The 17,753-nt window shown below is 42.0% G+C and overlaps 1 protein-coding gene across 5 annotated transcripts in view; it reads left to right on the forward strand.

Annotated features, from left to right (window-relative positions):
* Positions 1-17,753, forward strand: part of LOC132119430 (transcription factor SOX-6-like) — a 100,002-nt gene that overhangs the window by 62,563 nt on the left and 19,686 nt on the right. For all 5 annotated transcript variants that reach the window (XM_059529420.1, XM_059529385.1, XM_059529392.1 and 2 more), the window contains exons 8-11: positions 3,656-3,735; positions 12,998-13,147; positions 15,033-15,210; positions 15,845-16,032. In XM_059529420.1, coding sequence (XP_059385403.1) covers positions 3,656-3,735; positions 12,998-13,147; positions 15,033-15,210; positions 15,845-16,032 — 596 coding nt within the window. The remainder of the gene's footprint in view (positions 1-3,655; positions 3,736-12,997; positions 13,148-15,032; positions 15,211-15,844; positions 16,033-17,753) is intronic.

Genomic DNA, 17,753 nt, shown 5'->3' on the forward strand with positions numbered 1-17,753 from the left:
GGTTGTGTAATGATTTTTCAATGTAGATGCTGGGTTGTGTTAGTAGAGCTGTAGGAAATGAAAAGGAACGTAAATTAAGAACACAAAAAGTTGAATGAGAATTACTGAAGAAGCAAAAAAGAGAAATGATCAGTGTAACTTAGGAAAAAAGCTTTCCTTTTGTCTTCAAAGTATGCCTTGAGAAACCACGTTTGTTGTCAGCACCTCATCAAATGGCAAATACACAAGAAAAGAGAAAGAGTGCTAGACAGAGAGACTGATAATAGGGAGGAAAGCTTCAGAAGTCAGCAGATGAGAGTTAGATTATTACAGGGTGTGGTAAAGCAGCTAATAAATTAACTAAAAAGGTAAATGATGGAACATAAAGTCAGCTATTTTGGAACTACAAAGGCATGACAGGTTGAACAAAGAGCCTGAGGGCTTTCTTTTCTTTAGTTGGATTTTTTAATATGTTTGACACGGAAAGTGTTTTAGTACAAATAACAGCAGCTGTAATGGAATACTTGGCATGTGAAAAGCGCCTGCATTATTCATAATTTGTGAAACAGCGGAGGGGAGAAAGTTTAGGATGTAGCTTATTGCCATTAGTGCACATGACTCGACTTATTGCCACAGATAATGTGATAGGTCTCATTGCTGTTTGTACTGCCCAGCGTGGGGTGGCCCGGCTGGGCTCAGCGCAAGCGGCCAAGGCCCGATGCTGATGGCCCTAACCCTGCAGTGAAACAGCAGAGATCCCCTTTCTCACACACTGTGCTCAATGGCTTGGGCTTGGTATAAAGAGAGGACTCGGGTCATTCTTTACTCAAATAGACCTGTGGAGGATAGTGGTGATCCCCCCCCCCCCCCCCCATGCAGACATGAACACATAGGTATTGCTGATCGTGGATGTTCACGGCTCTTGGGATGCAATGAGATCTCAAAGCCCCTGCTGACGAAACCGCTGACAGCCAGTGATTGTTCAGAACCTTGCCTGTAAGGTGCGTTCATGTCACAGAGAATGTGCGTCAGGCGGTTAGACATTGATACACTTTATTAGCTATTGATGATCCCAGTTTTGAGCTGATATATATATATAAAAGGATTTCTCAGTTAAATATATATATATATATATATATATATAGCAGAGTCGTGCCCTGTTTTGAATTTAACTGAGAAATCCTTTTAAATTCAAACTGAATTGAAGTGGCAAACAGAAAGCAGCACTGCATTTCCAGATAGATAGATAGATCAGTCAATTTATTTCATTTAGAAAAATTCCAATCCAACAGCAATCCCAATTTAGTCATTCTTTTATTTTATTTTATTAACATTTATTCATTTGTTTGTTTGTTTATTCATTTGTTGCCTTTTTATTTTGCAGAAGACTGGAGTGTAGAAAGAAAGCGAGGCTAAGAGAAAGAGGAATAGGATATGGCCAACAGCTTCAGTCCACTGTGCCACAGCCCTGACCAAATTACTTTTTTCTTTATAAAAAAAGAGCCTTCAGTCTTGGCCTGGAGGAAGGGTCGTGCGCATGGTAGATACTGAGCCCTTTAACAAAACCATTGATTTCAAAGAGAGCCCCACTCGGCTTGAATATTCCACATGCTTGGCTCTTGGCATCAGGTGGAGTAGAAGTGAAGAGGTTGCAGAAGGAGCACTCGGCCAGCCTTTCTTTCCCACTCTCCTCCACCTTTTCATTAGCCTTGCAGCCCTTGCTTCTTATGGAGCACCGGCCTGCATCAGCGGTAGTGGTGCACTGTGCGAGACCCTTGGGTCCTTCCACTTAAAGAGGCCCTGTGCCAAGTTGGCAGTCCAAATTGGCCTCAATTTGCAGCATGATACCTGGCTGAAACAGAATACACTATGAAGCTCTTGAGCAATACCTTTATGAGCGAAAGTACTTTAAGCATTATTCAGCAGGCCTTTTTAAAGAAAAGACAGTGGAGTATTGTGTTTTGAGCTTAGGAGGTTTGCCCCTTCCTGCTTGGTGTCTTTGCAAAGCTTACTTTGATAAGGCACCTCTCTAATAAAGTGATGCTATCACAGGGAAATTACACGATGAAGTGGATGTTCTGGCTAGGGTTTTCTGGCCTGAAATGTGTAAGCCAACCAAATAGTTCTTCAGCCACTGTTGATTACCCTGGCAGACCATTCTACATTGAATTGCTTTTAGTCAGTTTAGTATATATATATATATATATATATATATATATATATATATATATATATATAGGTGAGATTAACACTGCCAATGGCACAATACTACTAGGCAAACTTCTCAGAGTTCATTGAATCACATGTGATGGAGCCCACTATTGGCCTCCTAATAAGCTTTTGACCCTTGGCCTTAGCAGACTAGGAGATACAACCCTATTGGGCAGTGGCGTCACTGGAGCCTCACTGGCATCCACTGGCTGGAGACAGGCAGATTCGCCTTTTAAACTAGATTCACTTTCACAGACTGACATAGAAAATCCTGGCAGCTGACTTTGTCTACTTGAGACACTGGCTGCCCACCCAGCCCCCAGATCATTAGCCTTGGCCTAGTGTTCTCGGCTGGCACCTGACCTGCCCATGGCTCACATAACATATCACCACAAGCACAGCGTGAGAGAGCGAGAGAGAAAGAACCTTGGACAATAATTACCCCCTCTATGACTCTCATTGCACTATTTGAAATCAGTTCAGTTGTGTTCTTTATTCACCCCTGCCACAGGCTGGGATTGGATTTCCTGGCTGCATCACAATGTGCTGTGGTCAGTCAGATTGAAAAGTGAGTAAGAGGGGGGGGGGGGGTATATGTGTTTGCCCTATGCTTGTAGCTTAATAGCTCCATATGTTTGAGAGAAGAAGTGACAGGCAGAAGTGGGGGCTGAAAGAGGGCCAGTTCCCCTTCCATGGGCACGCTTCAGTCAAACCTCTGCTCTCTGAGCCAGAGACAGTGTTATATACACCAACCACAGCACAAAACACATCTCACACACTTAAACACACACTTTCAGAGGCACTCAATTATCTGTATAAGGTTTCCAGAGCTATATCTCCAGGGGGGTTTTGTTCAAACCTGTAGTTTTTCATCGGATTCCTATTGTGTTTTCCGTTTGCCCTATTGTATTGTTTGATTATTTTGGATACATTTGATCTTGTGATGAAAATGTCTTTCAAGCTGCATTCAGATAAGAAAATTGTCTTGTTAAAACTTGTTGAAGTTGGCGTCTACACAGTTTCTCTCTTTCACACACATATTTTACTGTGCCAGATCACATTGTAAAACACATAATGGCATGTAGAACAAAAGTATGACTAGGCAAGCTTCTCACAGAACATGATTTAAATCATAGTTACTTAAGAACAATAACGTAAAATGGCATAACCTTGAACACAATGCACAGCCAGATCAGAAAAGACTGTGCAAGTGTGGGCAAAGATAAAAAAGGGAGAAGGAAGAAAGCCCGAATGTAAGAGAAAGAGAGACGTTCCTGTGTAAATCCCACTCTGCTCTGACCAGCTGACTCTTTTGTGAGTGCAGATGTTTGGGCTGAGTGCCGAGGCTGGGTGCAGGCAGGCCCACAGGAACTGTGTTGGCACTTGTCTGGCCTGCCGTTGGGCTGCTCATTGTCTCAACCTGTGCGCATTGTTCACTATCTCCCCCTCCTCCTTTCTCCGACAGGTGATAACTACCCAGTGCAGTTCATTCCATCCACAATGGCAGCTGCTGCCGCATCAGGACTCAACCCTCTCCAGCTCCAGGTATGTACAGTCACAAAAGAATTTACGGGCAGTGGGCCAAGCCCTCAGCACTGTGTGAGCAAACCAGCTGTATGCTAAATAATAAGTTAGAGCTAAATCACTCAAACACCAGTCCACTCCTACAAGCTTAACACCTTCCATCTGCAATATAGCCTGTTTTTACAGCGCAGCCTTGACGCCTTTGCATGGGAACCAGTTGTTGCATCGTTGAAGGGTATTTCAAAGGCCCCTCATGCCTTAATTGCTTTCTCTTGAGTAACTTTGTGGTAACGTTGCGTATCATAATGATGGAAGAGCTTCCAACACCCTACGGGCTGCCTTGGGAGCATTTCTCAGATGCTATCTCCATGTGCTTAAAAATCAATTGACACCTTCATTACAATTTATCTCATCGTGCTTGTCATTCAGAGAAGGTTTTTTTTTGCAACTTTTGCCATTATTCTTTCCTGTTTAGTCAGAAAAATTGTTCTTTAGGCTTGTGCTTTGAAACTTTAACTGCACCTACATTTTTTGAGAAAAGACAGAAGGATCAAATGAATGAGAGCAGAAAGAGATGGAGCTCGCAGCCACATAGTGGATTCATTTATTCATTTTTTCTCGCTTTTTTATTCATAGACATTTGTTGTTTTGTCAACAACAGTAGTAAGCGGTTGATAGCAATTAGACATTAAGCTCTCTGATAGCTGGGAATGTTACAAAACAAAGCTGAGAGTGGAGGGAGGAGGATGTGTGGGGGAGAGAGGATAGGAGAGCGTTTTGTACCTTTTCTTCTTGCTGATACATGTGCACAATTTGTCCTTCGGAGCTTATCGCTCTCAGCATTAATGAGCCTTGGCAAGTTGGAACAATGCTTGCAGCTGGAGCTGGAAAGGCCTTTGCTATAGCATGCGACTTTGGGGAGAACAATCATCTGTGTTGAAGGTGTGGAATGCATCTATTCATGTTAAAGAGCGTGTTTAGAATATGCATGCACTTGTAAGAACGAGCTAAACAGGGAGCGAGCTTGTGATGCAAAAACAGATTGAAAATCATTTGGATCTGTACGCATAAGTGCGTCTTCCCTCCTCCCTTAGGAGTAAGCTGCGGTGGTGTAACCAGGGCCCGTCCCATCTATTAATAGCGTTTCTGATGGGTCAGCTCGAGTCTGGGATAGTCATATATCAGGAGGCACCGAGACCTCTCAGCCATTCATTGTGATAATAGATTTAACCCTGGGAATGGGCTGAGAGCAAGCCTCTGAGTCCATGACTTGGCTGACCTTTAGAAAATACAGTAAACACGAATGAGTTGCATTCCCATTAATTGAAGTTTGTCTGTCTACTGCAGATTTAGCCAAGCAGATTGGTATTTACTCTCCGTACCCTTGAGTCTAAGAAAGCCCGGCTAGTCAAACATACCCTTTCCACCGCAACTGAGCTCCGAACATCACGCGGAAGATGATTAAAAATGATCAGGATGGAGATAGATGAGATGAATCTCATTCCGCGTGCGATGATAATGCCGTTAACACTCGCGCTTTGTCTGTCGGGCTAAGACAGAGAAGTTGCATGCCAAAAGTGCAGGCAAAACATTATTTTGAAAGAAAATGATGAGGTATAATTAAGTGAGAAAGGAAGATGCAGACCATTTTGTACGTCACGTAGCACGTGCTAGCATGTGGTCGGGGATGCTTTTGTCTCTCTTCCTTTTTTAGGCAGAAATAACAAGCTTTGAATTGCTGTCTTAAATCAAAGGAAGCGGATCTTTCTAAATATGTCAGATAAATGAGAGCCAGTGCTGGGTCAGTGTTAATGAGAGGTATGTATGGATTTGTCTGCTGTGTCTGGGTGATTATCTGTAATGGCAGTATCACTGAGCTCTTGCTGCTTATGCATCACTGATCCGCTCGGTGGGTGTGACCTCACCTATGAGATCTCCACTTCCTGTGCCAGTGGACCCACCCACCCTGTGCCACTGGCTGGGTGCATCTGTCTAATTAGAATATCTTCACTTGTCAGCAATTCTGGCAAGGTATCATTTTCTCTAATTTGCTCAGTTTAGACTGGGGAAATATATGAACCTTAAAAAATGCTCTGATTGGAAAGGAATTAATTCCCACAATGCTGTGCTCGGTCATGCAGGAAGAGGGTCGGCCGCTCTGCCAATCTTAATGTTGCCGATGCTACCGCTCACAATTTTACCGTGTCATAACAGTAAGTGGGCTTGCTGTGGAATGTCTCTCTCTCTTTCTGTCTCTGTCCTGTCTCTTACCCGTCACCCCAACCCAACCACAGGCTAACAAAAGGCCTCAGGTCCCGGGGAGTGGAAATGAAAGCGGCCAGGCGATCTGAGAGCGTAATTTGCTTGTCAATACATTTCCCTCGACCAGCGACATGCACGTACACGCACCCGCTTGTCACCGCGCGTCCCAACGCGCCGAGTAATTTCGCTCAATGCATCCTTGACAGATTGGCCCTAGTCTACAAGTCACCAGAGAAAAACGGCTCAAACTATTCCCCAGACCGCATGCCTCTCTTCATTAAGACCCTCTCAGGGTTCAGGATGAGCTGGGCACGGCCTCCAAACAATGGCTCCATCCCCGAGCATTGCTTCCCTATTAGAAGTGACACCTCTCACCTCCAGGCGGAAATTGTGTCGGATTGTAGCCGTATGGCCAGACAGTCTAAAAGGAATTATCCTAATTCTACAAAAGAATTCGATTTTATTTTTTGTCTGCTTGAATTGGCATTTAATTTGCCAGCGTACAAGATCACCTTACATCAATTGCTTAGAGGAAAACAATTTCCTTAAAGCTATTCTGTCCTTGATATATTGTTTTGTCAAGAGCTCTATACAAATCTCCAGTCAACTTGTGAGAGGCCTGTTTTTTATCATTGGGAGCAGTCTTTTGGGTTTTGGGTTTAAGCAGTCCTAAAATAAAGCATCATGGGATAAAGCCAAACATCTGGGTCTTCCCTGTGGCATATAATAGAGGGAGAGAACACAAATAGGACCTGCTGGCCTCTGTCCTGCTCTCTCTTTTTACCTTTCTTTATTTCCTTATTTCTATATTTAATCTTTTTCTCTCTTATTCTTCAGTCTCTCTTTATCTCTTTCCTTTAGTTGACAAACTCTGTCACAGTTTTAAACTTCATGCAAATGAATTTCTGTATATATATCCTTCTTTAATTTATACATATTTAATTGATTAATTCATTTACAAAAAAATTATTAATTGAAAGTAATTTCTTGTTTCTCTTTCTTTACATGAACTGTATTTTGACCCAATGAAAGCCCTTAACACTTTTTTAATAAAGCAATTGTCTGTAATGCACATTTTAGGTGTTACAGTAGGTCTGTTATCAAGGTTTTGTTAATATCAAGTTTTTATTCATTTTATTAATGTCACCTGATGCTTCAGTTTTAAGTAGCATCAATTAAGTGGTCCAGAACATGAGGGTTAAATTTATATTCCATTTCTCAAGTTAAAGGAGCTTTATATCATGCTATTATTAATGCTAATACATTTAAGAGTCAGGGGAGATTCTCCAAAAGTTCTGCAGGGGATGAGGGAAGAGAGAAATTACTGTGTTATCTTTTGTTTGGATGCTCATGTCCCTGCATTCCGGATGTGTGGAGAGAGCAGGGCTTTCTGCCACAACTAACAAGTGGAACACTTTTGACTATGAGCTGCAGAAATGAGAGCGAACAGCTGCTGGTGTGATTGAGGAGGAGAAAAGAAAGAAGGAGAGGGGAAAGGAGTGGCGCATGCTGTGCGAGACAGACTCCGGAGAGATAGCCAGAAGACAAGAGGTGGTATGAGCATGGGGCAGAGCCTCTAATGGGAGGGACAGGTGGACATCTGGATGGTTGGAAATGTAAAACAGAGAGGCAAGTAAACAGATAGTGAAAGATGTGGGCCATCTAGCTTAGAATGACCACCCGGGTTGATACCAGCACAGGGTTATTAGTGTATGTACGCTTGTATAGCAGAAATGTGCAGGACATAACCTGGCCTTCAAGTTAGTGGAGCTATGTAAGGAAATAGAAGGAAAAAAATGAGGTGGATGGGTTGAGATGGGGGAAGGGACAAATGAGCGAGAGAGCAGGCTGGGCGCCAGCAGATGGGACAGATGTCTGGCCATACTGGAAAGCATTGGCGCAGCGCACTAGCGCACCCCTGCTTCCCTTTCTGACATCTGGGCCAGCCTGGGTCAGCCCGCCTGCCTTGGGCAATGAGCCTGGACAAGCCTTGTGGCAAACGGGCGCAGGCGCCCCAATGCTACTGAAATGGCAGAGTCGGCCATGCGACAGTAACGCAGTCCTCTCCCCATGCTACCGCTCAGCTGTGCCCATACAGAGAGCCGAAGAGGACGCACAAACACAAGAGCCTTAGTGTATGTAATTTAGTGTGTATAGTGTGCTTATGTGTTGACATATGATAATGTATCAGTGGGGTTTTTTGGGCCTCATGGACACGTTTCAGTGAGCTCAGACTGGGGCCTGTACGGATAAGTTGGAGAGACAGTCATGCACCATTATAGCTAGAAGCACTAAAATTGGCTAAATCTGCCACTGTATTTCACAGCATCTGCCAGAGAGCAGTCGGCTCCTCTCTTTAAGAACAAACAAGAGACTCAAGTTGTTTTTTTTCCTCACATGATGGCCTATTTGCCCGTCATATGTGCTCAAATCTAGTGTTTCATGAGCCATTTGAGTTTGGGGTCTCATTCCAGAAAAAAAAATCAGAAAATACTGTATACACACTGTGAGCACTGTGAACCATAAAGGTGAAGTTTATTACCATTGAAAAAATCATACTAACCCCAAAACTTTTTGTTTGTTTTTTAAAGAAACTGATACTTTTATTGAGCACGTACAAATTAAAATGCTCAAAAGTGGCTGTTACTTCCTTTTCAAAAGAATCCTGAAAAAAAGTGTATCATGGTTTCTGTGAACACTGACGTAAATAAGAAATGTTTCCTGAGCACCAGATTTCCAAATATCTTATTAAACTTTGTGTATTGGATAATTGAGTATTGAAAAAGTTGTGATTGAGATAAAAACCAGCTCAGACTCGGACCCTCAACTCTGATTATAACATCCATTTTTACAGTGTAAAACACAGTGTCTCTGAATGCTTTTGGAGTGAAAAAAAAGCAATACCTACCTTAATCGTGCCTTTTTCGTTCATAAACAGTTTATCCTGAGTGTTTACATACCTTTACACAGAGGTGGAGCACTGAATTGGCTCTCCGAGACTCTTGAAAGCAAAGTATCCCTGAGTGCTGATGCATCCAGCAGCGTGGTCTGAAAGTGTCAGATAATCTGGATGATCTACAAATACTGTTGTTGCAGGCAGAATCGGTGGGCCCTCTCATTTAACCTCTTCTGTCTCCAGAGGGGTTGCTTTTAATTATCAGAGGCTAACCGCCTGACCTTGGGCTGGACCCCACTCATTTGGGATCCTCGGGCTGTGAGATGGGCTTGGCTCATGTGTGCAAGAGAGGGAGGTGGGAGACATTAGTCTGGCTGCGTGTGTATACGTGTATCGCTCGAAGTATGAGGACCGCGGGCGAGTGAATTGAAAAGCCCCATTTTCTGAGCCCCTCTCTCTCTAACTAAGCTGTATAGCAGCGAGTCATTTAATGCTCAAGTGGACAAAGGTATTACCTGAGTCACTGGGGTGGATCAGGCCTTTTCTCTGCAGGCCTTTCTGAAACCACATGCTGAGAGCAGCTCAACATCTCTGCCTCTCTTTTTCTTTAGCTCGCTTTCGGCCGCTCTCTTTCTCTCCAGCACCACTAGTGTTCTGTCCCCATCAGCTTCCATTTCCTCGGAGCCAGCAGCTTCAGTACACACTGTAATAGCTCTCCACTGTGTCAGATTGCTGCTTACACACCACTTGTATGTCTGTTGGTGTTACAGCGCACACATGTGTTTTGTGTGTGTGTGTGTGTGTGTGTGTGTGTGTTGAGTTAGGTAGCAGTTGTGGCACTCATCTTTTGTTCCTCTTTAAAAATATCAAAACCAGTAATTACATTACATTATATTATATTTAATGGATGTTGGGGAAGTGTCATCTAAAGATATTATATTTATTATTTAAATTTTTTATATAAATTTATAGATTTTATATTTATTATATTTTAGAGGTTTTATATTTTTAATTTGTATACATATTTTGTAAATATGTTTTTTAAGTTTGATTATGTGCAGAAATTTCACAAAAACATTTAAGTGTGCCAGTGGAAAAGTATCTATTTGAGATTTTCAAACATTGTTTTTGCAAATATTGTTATAATTGAGAGAGATTTTTGTATGAACAAAGACTTCTACAGCAGATGCACATGAAATATTGATTTGAAATGCTTGTATTATATGAGAAATCATCAGAATGTGTTAAGTATTCCTGAGAAGACGATGCTCATGAAAATCCTTGTGAATACAGTGTGTTGTCTTTCACTGCTCATTTGTGGAAGCTTAATTATTATAGCTAGATTCAAAGCATTAATAATGTTAACTCAGACTGATGAATGATAAGATTGACCATGCTCAGCCTTTTAGATTTGTGGGGCAGGGGGCATGGAGCCAGCTCGTCCCGGCTGCCCCACTCCCTGTTCAGCCATTGACTTTCAGCATGACCCTCATTAGCGTTGGCCCTGTCTGCTGTGGAGACCCTGCAGTATGGCTGGAGGAGAGGCAGAGGAGCCCCATTGGAGCCCTGTATTACATGCCCTTCAGACAGACTCCCACCACATCAGCACATCTCGCTCTCTCTCTGTCTCCTTTTGTCTATTTTCACACCTTTCAGCATCAAAACACATGACCTTAATACACAAGCCGCACTGTGCACACCTCGATGTGACACATTTGCAAGCATCCTCTCTTTTCCTGCCCTTCACAATAAGAAGCTTGCTACGTGTCGCACCTCTCCTTTAGTATTTATTGTTTTTTTTCCCGCCTGTGTCTTTCTAGCGGACTGCTTTACTCATAACCCTGCGGCTTTGACCCGTTAATCAGGCCTCACAAAAGGCAGTCTGACTGGCTCTAATTTGAAGCAAAAGCCAATTACGCTCTTTTTCCAGAACAATAAAGTTCTTCCCACGCAAGGTCAGAGTCCCTCTGCCCATCCACATCAGCAGCAGCAGCCCTGTTAACAAACATCTGTCCAGCAGACTGGGCCGAGGGGTTCCTTCTTGTTCACAAGTACACAAACTCACACACATGTTCACTTACTACCTACAAAGAAAAAAAGAATTGCGATTGTGTTTTTAGCTTTGCAGGACAAAGGCTTTTCTGTTTACCAGGCTGGCGAGCTGCACTATCGCTGTGTGAACCTAATCAGCCTGCCATTTCCGCTGTCCGTGTGATGGCGCTTGCCCCAGGTCTCCTGCAGAAGAATGACCCTTTTGTGTGCCACTAATGTGCAAGCGTTTAACTTTGGTACCAGAGAGCATTTTAGTGTTTATATCTCCTGATACATGTAGACACAAAGTGCTTTGCCTGGGCTTAGGTTTTTCTATACGAGTGGCTAAGGTGGGGCAGGCCACTCATGCTGGTGCCACTTTTTCCATTTCAGACAAATGGAGATCTTATGTAGCCCAGTAAGGAAAGGAAATGAGAGAAGAGCGAGGGCAAACATGCTCGGGTACATACGCATTCAGAAAAACCTCTATGCTTTTTTGGGGTTGAAAATACAACGACTGAGGCTGTAAAAACATATGAATAATAGCATTGGGCCGCTATTTTTAGTGGAGACTGAAAAAATTTGGCTTATATGTTGGCATTGTAGTTTTTGGTTTGGCTTATGCATGTAAAATCATAAAGTGAGCAAAATATAGAACTGCTCCGCCTGGTTCATTAAAGGGTGATATTTCAACACTGAAACTTACGACAAAATATTTTCTAAACTCTTTTATATTTACATGGTACACTGGTCTGTATTCTTACTGTATTATTTTTATACATTAGGAAAAAAAAATTTGAGTTTGCTTTTATTTGTACATACAATTCTGTAATTTTGTGGTTTTGTCATTTTTAGTTTTTATTCTTCAACTTAACCATATTTAAAGTAGTTGTAAAGGCAGCATTTATAATTTAAGTTGTTTAGTTTCAGTTTTTTTTGGTTTTAATATTTATGTTTTATTTCTGCTTTATTTGAATAACCCTGTCTTGGAATACACTTAAAGTATTCGTCCAGTTCATGTTAGATTATTATACAGATCTATACTGTCTACAATCTCTGTTTCAAGTCTTTGTTTCATGCACTTTCAATGTTTTCAGATCTGATATTAGGCAATTTTGTGGCCTGGTTTTATTCCTCTTATTTAATGTAAGAGACAAAAGACAACATAAGCATTTACCTGTTCGCTAATCAATATTTGCCTGAGGGAAGGCAGCCGTGCATACATCTGTCTTTACACTAGAGAGCTGAAAGGAAGTGTGATTGTTTTAAGTGTCTGTGAAAAATGCAATGCGCTAAAACAAATGTCGATATACCATGTTGTACAATTTGACATTCTAACCCAGGACTTTCTATTTAATTGTTTCTTTTGAATGCTGCAGTTGTTACTTTTTTTATTTTGTCTGCAGGGTGTGGGTGGTATTAGCGATCTAAAAAATCATTCTCAGTAGGTTATGACAGTCAGTCAGTCTCAGAGCTGAAATCTAAACCTCTCCCGCACACTTTCTCCACTCAGTCCTGATAAGTGATTGACACGCAGCACTTCAGTATGCTGAATGCATACCACTGGAAGGTTGCTAATGTTAGCGAGCGTGTTGACCATGAGCCAGTGAAAATAAGCAGAAGAACCTTCTCTTTGTCAGGCTTCCTCTCTTAATGAATGTCTTTGATAGAGTGCATAACTGAAACTCGACTATCTTGAGTTCATGTAACTTTGGGGGAATGTGCATTGCGCCACTAAAGGGGGAAGTTCAGGTGTCTGCGTGGCGACACGAAAAGGCACCAATTAAAGTCAAAGGGGCTTACTAGAGGGAGCGAGGGGAAGGAAATCAGATCTTCTGCAAATTTTGCATGATGAGTGGAAAGACGAGTGGCTCCAAGTCTCTTGTATGTGTGCCATTGCTGTGTGGTTTTTTGGGGCTGCTGTCTCTCCCTGGATCCAAGCTTTGATATACAGTTAGACCTTTGAAGGAGCTTCTATGCTGGGATGGAAAGGGAAAAAGCAATGCGAGGGAGAGAAGAAAAAAGAGAACAAAGGCTTTGAATGGTGTCTGGCTTTGGATGTTAACGCCTTGTGGGTTGTCTCCCTCCTCACAGCAACTCTACGCCGCCCAGCTGGCCAGCATGCAGGTCTCTCCAGGAGCCAAGATGCCTCCGCTGCCCCAGCCCCCCAATTCTACTGGGCCGATCTCCCCGTCTGGCTTGAAGAATGAAAAGAGGGCCTCAACCCCACTGGCTCATGTCAAGGTACGATCCCTGCCTGGTCTGGTGCAACTGCACTTCCTTGTTCACTAAATCAGCTGTGGTAGGTACAGCAGCAAGCGCTCACCGTCGGTTCTTCTCTCGCTCCGAGCCCATCAATCTGTGCTGCTTTTACAAGGCACCCGCTCTCTCAAGCAGAACTCTGTGGACAGGGTTGCTATGGCTTTCCCTGCTCCTGGAGAGCAATTTTTGGAACACACGGTTTCTCATGACAGAGACTGGCCCACGTTTTCCTGCGCGTAACATTTAACTTGGACCGGACTAAGGCAATGACATCAGAGGCACATAATCTAAATATATTGATGAGGCTACAATGATGTGATGACTGTCTTTTGTTTCGTTTATAAGATCAACACTCGCAGCACATAGCGCTTTTCCATCAGTCTTCACTGATATACATCATTGTTTTGCTTTTTTGTGCTGCGGCTGTAACCTAAAACACTTGCACATTTGGAAAAGTTTAGTTTAATATCACAATAGAACGGGGCTAAATCATTGAGACGAACAGTAGTGTGTGCGTAGCGCCCGTAATCCTCTTCAGTCGCTCAGTTAAGCTGCTCCTCCAGGGCTTTTGGAGCTCTGCCCTTGGAGAGAGCCACCACATATCAACATCTCAGAGCATACGGTAAGATCATTGGCAATTATTCGGAGCCACAATTCAGAGTCAGACGGGCATTTTTAGACACTCTACTTCAGTTTATGTTGGCAAAACGTGATATTGATCAAATAAGATGTTATGTGATTTTTGCCCCATTAACTCCATATGTAGATACGCTGTGCTTAATAAGCTAGCAGTCTGTTTGTTTGTCTAGTTGAAGCGTAATTGAATGACAAACTGTTATTGGCAGTCAGATTTGTAAAGAGCTGGGGGCAGTCTCTGTATGTGGCCCATCTGTTTGGACAGTACAACACTAACAGTGAAATCTTTTTCTAGTTTACACAAGATCCAATGATATGAGATGTATTTTTAAAGTTCTGGATTGATGATGCAGTTTTGACACAAATTTTAGCATGTTTTTTAAAGAAGACATGTTTTGTCTTCTATGTTCTATGTTAGATGTATGTTTTTTAAAGAAGTCTCTCGTTTATTTAATACAAAAATATAGTAAAACAGTGATTTTGTTAAATATTATTACATTTTACAAAAAGCTATTTTAATCTATTTTTAAATAGAAATTTATTCCTGTCATGAATTTTCGGCAGCAATTACTGCAGTCTTCAGTGTCATTCGATCCTTTAAAAATCATTGTAATATGCCGACTTGGTGCTCAAGAAACATTTCTTTAAACCGTGAAATCATGGTATACATTTTTTTATGATTCATTCAAAAATAAGTACTGTTACTTTTGATTAATTTGATGCATCCTTGCTGAATAAAACAAAAATTTGATATAAAAAAATACGACTTTTGAACATTAGTGTATGTCCCTAAATATGAAACCGTAGAACACTAATTAGAGCTGTTCGTTCGATAGGGACCACATGTGGTCACCACAAAGACATCAGAACACACACACACTTAATTGTAATACAACAGCAACAGGCCCTCTGGTCTGATTGCATTTGTTTGAAACAGGATGTATTAGCTGTTAACCGTTTCTTTCGGGCATGAGAGCAGGTGAGAAGATAAAGATGTGTGCTCAGACAGAGAGGGTTTTAATTAACCCAAACAAAGCCTGGCTCTCACTGCACTGAGGAGCTACAGCATGGCACAGAGCCTGGCTATGAATACAGAACCCATGTCTTGGAGGAGTCGGACTAATTAGTCTACAGTAATAGCCTCTGGTGCATTGTCTTTTATGTAAGGTGGAAAGCATCTCTCTATAGGGCGTCCCTGTTTTAACAGAAGCTTTGTGTCTTTTATGTACAGGAGGAGGGAACGCAGCCTCTCAACCTCTCCGCCCGACCCAAGACAGCTGAGCCCGTCAGATCCCCCACATCCCCGACACAGAGCCTCTTCCCAGGCAACAAGAGCAGCCCGAACAGCCTGTCCAAGAGCAGAGGCATCCCCAGCCCCATCGGAGGAATGGGCCGTGGCTCATCTCTTGGTAAAACTGTAGATTTTTATCTGCTTTTAGAGTTCTGTGTAGTAAAATCTTTTATAACTATCAACGTCCTCACAGCTGAGAGACTAATTGTATATTTCTGATTCTTTGTAGTGTGGAATCAGAGAGTGAATTTGACACACTCCCAACTCATAATCTCTTTTAGACCTTGCCATTTTAAAGAGTAACGGATGGCGTTGCTGTATATTTGTTTTCAAAGCTTGTAGTTCATCTCTCATATTAAGATTTTTCTTTTTTCTTTTTTATATGGAAGCTCCTACTAACAGTTACTAAAAACAGTCTTTCATTAAAACGACACTGTGTTGTTGAGCAGTGCTTATTTCCCTCCTCCTCTTGGAGTTGGGCTTTGAACATAGGCTTGGTGTTTGTTTTTCTACTATTTCCGAGATTTAACTGCCATCCCGCCTCACCTCACTTTGATCCACTAATTACAGAAAGGCGACACACACTGAGATTGCTCCCTTAGTTTCCTGCCCCAACACACACACACACACATGGACACTTACACTGCACACATGCAGACTGTACTCACAAGACCTCCTATATTGTGTTTCACAGTCAGTATGGCCCTTAGCATGTGTATTTATATGTGAACATGAGTGATTTGTCTCTGCAGACATTCTGTCAAGCCTGAACTCAACAGCGCTGTTTGGAGATCAGGATGCAGTGATGAAGGCCATCCAGGAAGCGAGGAAGATGAGGGAGCAGATTCAGAGAGAGCAGCTTCAGCACCATCAGCAGGGAATGGAGGCCAAGCTGTCCGCCCTCACCAGCATGGGCCTGAACAACTGCAGGGCTGATAAGGTGAGTGTGTTTGACTCCTGTAAAAAGTGTTGGAGTACTGAAAGGAATTTGAATTATGGTATCAGTTGGCAAATATCAAGTGTTTAAATCTGTATTAAAAAAAAACTGTTTAAAGCTGTAAAAAAAACTTTTCTTTTATATATAAAAAAAAAAAAAAAATAATATATATATATATATATATATATATATATATATATAAATACACTCACACATGAAAATGATACAATAAAATACCAAAGTATAATAAAATATTGTTGTGCAATAAAAATCCTTGCCAAAAGTGCACAAAATATATAAACTGTATAAATAAATCAATAGTACAAATAAATTAAAAGAAATGTAAAAAATTTGCAAGTTAGACAACCAACTAGTCGATTATAGTAATTAATAGATAATTATATTCACATAAAATTAAAATTTTTATGTGGGGCTATTTTTGATAAAGGTATAGTTTAAGAAATATGTTGCTCTTTATTTTATTGTCAAAATAGAACAAAAACATTTGTGCATGTTGAGTCATCAAAGTGATGTGATGACCTCAAAACCCAATTTTATTTATGCAGTTTGCAATCAATAACAGATTCCATTGCAGAAGTAATATACCCAACACAACCGACTTTTGTTCCCATCCCAACAACATCCAAAACTCAAAGACTTGTGTTTTTTCGGACATGATCTTTAAAATCTGTCAAGGTCTTTGAAGCACATCCAGAGGGAGTGCCTTTGATTGACATTGGCAGGGTAGATGGTGAATGTGTGTGTTTGCATTTGTGAGCAAGGAGGACCATCGCGGTCCTCTGGTGCATGGCCTGTGCGGGTTCAAACTGTGATGTCTCTGTCCAATTAAAGCTGCAAACAGGCAGCCCTCTTCAGCCCCTGGTGTGGGACAGGCCCACTTTGCACCAGGAGCAAGCATTCTCTCAGGGATTCCTTTTAAATATATCTTCAATCAATGAGTCAATCAAGGAGCAGAAAAACAGACACCACTACCATCTGATTGATGCCACATTGCCAGTTGGCTGTGAGATGCAGGCAGGAACTGGGAGTGGAGGCTCATTAATTTTTTAGCACCTGATTACTTTCAACCAGCATCTTAAAGTAGGTCAATGTATATGTAAAAAAGTAGAGGGACTATTTTTCAATCAACTTAGAAGTCAGGGTGAAAGACATGCCCTAGTGTGGGTGGCATCAGAGGAAACTCTAAGACCCCATCGCGTCCTCGATAAAGGCATAGATTGCGTTTTTATATTATTGCTGCTTCTCACAGCAATTTGCAGTACCTCTTTACTGCTCAGAAAGGCATTGTGGGGGTCATAATCCTGTTTTCTCAAACACAATGCCCAACTCTAAGCCATTATAAACGGAGACATCACCCAAGCCAGTGCATTACGCGCCATTCTTTTGAGATTTCGCACTCTTTGTTCGTGTTCTTTGGATGTGAATGCGGTATGTGAACATGCAGCCATCACCTGTAGCTGTTCCCTCCCACTTGTTTTCCCATTTTACCTTCACCAGCCTCAACTCATCCTCTCCTTCCCTCTCTACCTCCCAAAATTGCTCTGGGGTTAGCTCATGGTCAGCCAAACGCGAGAATATGCCGCTACATGACATGAATGCTGCTCAAACAATGACTGAAAAGGCACGTTTGTCAACAGGCAGAACACACCTACAGCTGCATTGTTCTTAGCAGGCCGAGCTTAACGCTTTTTTTCTCCTCCTCT

Source organism: Carassius carassius, chromosome 3, assembly GCF_963082965.1.
Source record: "Carassius carassius chromosome 3, fCarCar2.1, whole genome shotgun sequence".
Classification (NCBI taxonomy): domain Eukaryota; kingdom Metazoa; phylum Chordata; class Actinopteri; order Cypriniformes; family Cyprinidae; genus Carassius; species Carassius carassius.